This window comes from Pterocles gutturalis, unplaced genomic scaffold (assembly GCF_000699245.1).
Source record: "Pterocles gutturalis isolate BGI_N339 unplaced genomic scaffold, ASM69924v1 scaffold18112, whole genome shotgun sequence".
NCBI lineage: Eukaryota > Metazoa > Chordata > Aves > Pterocliformes > Pteroclidae > Pterocles > Pterocles gutturalis.
Genome location: NW_010113232.1, coordinates 7,814 through 13,518, shown reverse-complemented (window position 1 = coordinate 13,518; position 5,705 = coordinate 7,814). Strand labels below are relative to the sequence as shown.

General features: G+C 57.5%; 1 protein-coding gene across 1 annotated transcript; it reads right to left on the bottom strand.

Annotated features, from left to right (window-relative positions):
* Positions 1–1,215: 1,215 nt before the first annotated feature.
* PRR35 (proline rich 35) lies at positions 1,216–4,810 on the bottom strand. The gene is made up of 2 exons (XM_010074420.1): positions 3,186–4,810; positions 1,216–2,149 (listed from the first exon to the last, which is right to left on the bottom strand). The coding sequence occupies exons 1-2, from the start codon at positions 4,808–4,810 to the stop codon at positions 1,216–1,218; spliced, it is 2,559 nt and encodes an 852-aa protein (XP_010072722.1).
* Between the last annotated feature and the right edge of the window lie 895 nt (positions 4,811–5,705).

Genomic DNA, 5,705 nt, shown 5'->3' with positions numbered 1-5,705 from the left:
ATCCTGAGCTGGAGCAGAGGCTGCTCAGCATGGTGGCAGGGGACAGGGGTTGCGACTGCCCTGCGGTGGGTCCCAGCTGCCCAACAGAGGCAAGAGCCGCTAGCCAGCATGGGGAGAAGGTGGCCTCTCGGGAAGGCCAGAGCTCATCCCACAATCAGCAGGTACCTGCCCGGGTGGTGGGTTGGGGGCTCTCCGCTGCTCTGGCTGAGGGGTGGCTGCTCAGCATCATCCCAGATTGGGACTGGCCAAGTTCATCCCTTCACAGTTGTTTTTAGGGTCTTTGACCCTTGAGCAGTGGGGTTTGTGGCAGCGTCATCTCACACATTTTGCTGTCCCACGTGTCATCGTTTGGGGGGTTAAGACCAGGGGGCAGGAGCTCATGGGAGCTGTACTCTGCAGGATGAGGAGAGTGCATCATGTCTTCATGGGAGCAGAGTGAGGGAAGGTTCTTTCTGCGCAAATGCAAACAGAGACAGACACTGGAGGACTGGTGGGCAGGAACAAGTCCCCACAGCCCAGGAGTCCCCACACATGGCAAATGCCTTTGGCAGGAGCGGTCAGGGCGCAGGTGTGGAGCTGTGGTAAGGGGGCTCCTTTGTCATCTTGTCATTATGGCTGAGAGAATGTTCTCCACAGTGAGGAAAGTACGTGGCCGCTGGTTCAGTCCAGCTGGGCAGCTGATTCCCTGCTGTGACCCTCAAAGCCACCATGGGGAAAAGCCACCAAGCCTTTGCTCTGTACAAGGTGACAGCCACAGTCTCTTTGAGCACAGCCACAGCTGGACCCAGGCTTGGCCTTGCAGATACCCCATCTGTGGTCCCTCCCCTTTCCACAGGTCACGGGAGCTGGATTGCAAAAGTCCCTGAGTGTCTCTGATGAGAGAGCTGGATGAGCCTTCTGCTGAAATCTCGGTGCTTTTAGCAATTTCCTTTTCTTTCTTGCTAGTGACTTCTCTTTCAAAAGGAGCTCCAGGACCAGGGAGCTGAGGCTGTGGAGCCTGCAGAGCCCAGGAGCACCGGAGCAGGGCAGGGACTGGTTTCTTACACCGTGTGGAGTCAGCCGGAGGAGGTAGCTGAGACCCCATGCGACGTGGTCCCAGCCAGGCAGTGGTGAAGCTTTCATCCGTAGGGCAGAGGGGGAACGGAGAGGTGGGATGCTAGGAAGGTGAAGCATGAGGTGGTTGGTGAGATCCAGGAGCTTTCGAGCAAGGTGGACTTAGGGGTCAGCATGCAGAGGGCTGTGGACACACACGGCGTCTGTCTCGCTGGGAAGGCTGCAGGACAGGGAGCGCTGCATGGCCCGGCAGCCCAGGGGCCCGTCCTCGGCAGTGACCGGGAGCGGAGGGCCCTGGGCGGTGCTGGATCGGCCATCGGAGCAGAGCAGGACGCTGGAGTCTGCCTCGCACTTGGTGGTACGGCTGTAGTAGGGCTCCATCACGTGCCGGAGCTCCAGGGGCATGGTGAGCGGCAGGACCTCAGCCTTGATCACCGCACCCAGGTGGGCCTCAGAGGAGGATGCCCGGAGGCTCTCAGAGCGGCTCATCTTGATCAGCAGGTCAATGGTTTTGTTCTCGTCCTCGAGGAAGCAGTTTGGCAGCCCCTCCGTGTCTCCAGCCTCCCCAGTGGCTGTACCTTTGTTGAGGGCACCTTGGTCTTTGCCATGGACCTTCTCGCTTCCCAGGCTCATGTTGTAGGGCTCCTTCTTGGCCTGCTGGACCTTCTCCAGACCTTCAGAAGGTCTCTTCACTGAGAGGTCCAGAGGCCCCTCGTGGGGTTTGGTGGCTTTCTCCAGTGCCTGGTGGATGTGGTAAAGCTCCTTTCGGATTTTGACCAGCTGGTCCCTCAGCTCTTTTTGCCCAGGGGTGTCCTCCTTTGCCAGGTCAGACAGTTTCTTCTCCACCTCTTGATACTCCTCTAAGGTTTTGGACAGGTCCCCGATAAGCACGGTTGTGGCCTCAGGGTCTGTCATGGTGGCAGAAGACTCCTGGGGTCTGCTCTGCTTGCAGAGGCCATGGTCCAGGCCAGCACCCACAGAGGGAAGAACTTCAGCATCGTTGCCCCTCTCTGGTTCCTCAGGTCGTCCTGTAAGGGCCTCTGGGTGCCAGTGGTCCAGGGCCTTGGGGATGTGGCCAGGATTGGCCCTTGAACCACTGCAGAGAAGAAGCGGGTACTTTTCAGGAAAATCCATGGGTCTATGTCCAGGGCGAGCATTGCCAGATTCAGCCAGGGTTCCTCTGCTGTCTGCTGCCAGCATGAGGGCCTTCCAGGAAGGGCTTTGGTCTGAGCATGTGGAGCCCTGGCTGGACCGGCTCCTGGCATCATTCTCCCAGGAGGTGGGTGGACCCCAACACAGGCTATGTCGTGACACCACCAACAAAGGGAGACATCAGTCTGGGGAGATGGTGCTCATGGGTGATCCCACCTCAGATAGCCCAACGTGGCTTCTCCTTCTTGGAGCACTGGAGAATGTTGATGGAAATGACTATCCCATGGTCCTGAAGGACCAGTTGGAAGGGATCTCTCCAGCCAGCCCGAGAGCAGGGGAGAGGAAGGTGGAGATGGAAAACCACGGAGAGCTTCTCCAGAGGAAGCTTCTCTGGGTGCCAAAAGCAGTGGGGTTTACAGTGACATTTTTCTCAGAGCCACAGCTGGACTTGCACAACCAGGGGAGGAACTGAAATTTTGTTAAAAGGAGCTGTGCACATTTCTAGCCCCAGGTTAAAGGAAATGTTTGGAAACGTGACCCTCCCTCTGGGTTTTGAAACCAGAAGGCAAATCAAAGGAATGCAAATGTGTATGTTTAAAAATAGGCAATGACTCTTCCAGCAACCATGGGATATCTGGGGAAGGTTTCCTGGTGCCTGAGGAGCTCAGGTACACACTGCACAGATGCCGCATCACTTCTGGCTCTGTATAAAACAGGGGAAAGTGAGGGACAGTGAGTGGTGACACAGCCCAGGCGCTTGGACACACCTGAAGCTGTTCAGGTCCTTTGTTCCTGGAGGGCAGAAGCCCTGCTCCGGGTGGGCACTGGCAGGACCCTCAGCCTGGAGGGTGCTCAGCCCTTGGAGACTCATCTCTTAGTTTAGAGGCAAGCAGGTGGATCAGGGATACGATGGGGTATGATGATGATATTTAGGGTCAGGCAGATGTGAGGAGGAGGCAGAGAGATCACAGGCACCTTACCTGCTCTGGTAGCTGAGTTTTCTAGGCATCAGCTTTTCGGGTCCTATCAAATCCAGCCCGTTGGCAGGGAGCTTCCTCTTCAGGGAGTTGTCTTGAGGGCTGCTGGTCTCCAGACAGGTCACCGCTGGTAACTCTGTCTTCCGGATGGTGCTGGGGGCAAAAGCACTGTCCTTCATCCCCACCAGATTTTGGTAGACATCAGTGTCTGGCTTTTTGCGTAGGTTGTTGAGACCCAAAGCTGGGTTGCTGTCCTGCTCTTGAGGTAACCATTTCTCCTCTTCTTCCTGCCCCAGCATGGTGGGGTGGCTGAGCTCAGAGGCCAGCTCCTCTCTGACCCCTTTGGACCAAGGAAAACTTGTCTTCAGAACTGGTACCTTCAGCAGCCCTGGTTTGGTTGGCTCACTGGGGGGCTTGGGTTGGGGCGGCGTGGACATGACGGAGCCCACCAGCTGCTGCTGGGCTTCTGGCTTGGTGGAGGACATCTTGTTTTCAGTGGAGCCAAAGGTGTGCTCGAAGAGCAAGGGGTAGTAGAAGCGGGGAAGGAAGGCTGAGCGCTCGGGGCTCTGCAGAGGCTGGAAGTGGGAGGCATGCGGGTGCATCAGCTGGGCCGTGGAGGCCAGGAAGGGCAGCTGAGCCAAGTGCGGGTGTGTCGTAGCGCTGTTGGCCATGGTGGGGCTCAGGTAGGAGAAGAGACTGGGGTTCAAAGGGTAGTTAATGCCCAGCAGGGACAGGTTGAGGCCCTGAGGTTCGTGATAGTCACTGTAGGCTGGAGGGGGGTAGCACGGGATGATGTTGCCATCGGTACAAGTTGAGGAGACCTCAGGTGTGTTCCTCCTTTGCCCATTTGCCACCAGCTTCCACTGCTCCATGAGGATCCCGCCACTGGCCAGGCATTTCTTTGGCACTTTGCAATGCTTTGGCTTAGCATCTAGATCTGGGGAGGCCATTTCCCTGCTTTTCATGACGTGGTTCTTGAGAGAGAAGACATCTGTGATGATGAAGTCGGACTCCACCTCCTTGCAAGGTTTATCTCTCTTGTTCTTGAAACCAAAGACCAAAGTGTTCACTTCTGGTTCAACTGGGTCACCTTGGCAACCTGCCTCTTCATTTTTCTCCTTCTTCTCTCCCTCATCCATCTCCCTCAACAAGCCAGCAACGTCGTCCTCTGCCTCTTGGAATGAGCCACCTTCTTCACCAGCCCCTTCAGCAGGCAGGATCTCCACCCCTGATGTTGGCTTGTCCTCGTGGCTGTCCCTGTCGGAGGCCTGCTTGGTCCTACCTGACCCTCCCAACGTGGCCGAGGAGTCGCAGGTCTCCTGCTCGTCCCGCCGCCCGCGCAGGCGGGAGCTCTCTGTTGCGTGCAGGAGCCGCAGCTCCGGGTGGAGAAGATTGCCCTTCTTGTAGGGCCAGTCGGACTCGATGAGGAGGGAGAGGGAGTTCTTGCACAGGCTGTACTTCATGTGGTTGTAGAGGTGGGACTTCTCCATGCAGGTAAAGGGGCACTGGAAACATTTGTAGTTGTATGGCTTGCCCCACGGCCTTGGGATGTAGTGCGGCTTTTTCGGCTTCCTCTCCTTGTGCTTGTAGACCGAGGTCAGCTTGCAGCCCATGTCGTCCTTGGACATGGTGGTGGGTTCCTGGAGATGGCTCCTGGTGGGAATGGAGGGGTACGGTGCGTGAGTCTTCCCACACCTCTCCGGGAACCACTGTGTGCCCTGGAAGGAGGACAGCACGGAGCTGGTGAGCTGTGCCTGGGGCTCTCTGGATGATGGCTGTGCTGCTGGGACCTCGCTCTGGAGCTCCCACCTTTGGGGTTTAAACCCAGGCCAGTGATGGAATTTTTGCCCAAACCCTATTGGTGTGCCTGCACATGCCGGCTCTATTTTTAACCCTCTTCTGTCAAACCACCCCAGAGGAAAAGGAAAGCACTGATAAAGGTGTTGAAGTTAAACCAGCTCGAGCTGACACTGAAGCTCCCAGGCGACCTGCCTGCCCAGCTGGAGCCTCCCTGGGGCAGCCCCAGCCCAGCCCAGGGCTGATTTACCCGCTGAGGGCAGGGAACAAGGGAGGAACCTGCCCACAGCCCCAAGCACTGTGCTGGGCACCGACCTGCGTGGCTTTGCCGTCTCCTGGGGTGCCTCAGCGCCGGAGCTGGACAAAGTGTCCCAAAGCTCCAAAGTTGGTGCAGAAGTGGGCTAATGCAGAAACTCGTAACCCTGCATGTGAACGTGCAATCATAGTGCAAAGAGGACAGTGGGGTGGACAGACTGGACGTGGAGAGGCTGTGAGTCACCTGCCTTTAGCCTGGCGTCGCTGCTGGAGCGGTCCTGCCTCCCCGGCTGTGCGGGGTTGACCCTGTCCTGTGTCCCTCTCCTGTGCCAGCACAGGGGTAATCTGGAAAACCAATCCTGGCTAAAACACACCTCCCCACTTCCAGTTGTCTTCCCCAAGATTGAAATGTCTGGGAAATGTCCCTGCAGCCCCTCGACACAGGGCTGGCCCCTGTGTGCTTCCCCCCGC

What these genes read in the sequence shown, in the direction of transcription:
- PRR35 (XM_010074420.1), bottom strand. Translation starts at nt 4,810, where the DNA reads ATGTCCAAGGACGACATGGGCTGCAAGCTGACCTCGGTCTACAAGCAC. An exon ending in AAACTCAGCTACCAGAGCAG is followed by an intron (nt 2,150 to 3,185) that starts GTAAGGTGCCTG and finishes TCTTCTCTGCAG; the next exon opens with TGGTTCAAGGGCCAATCCTG.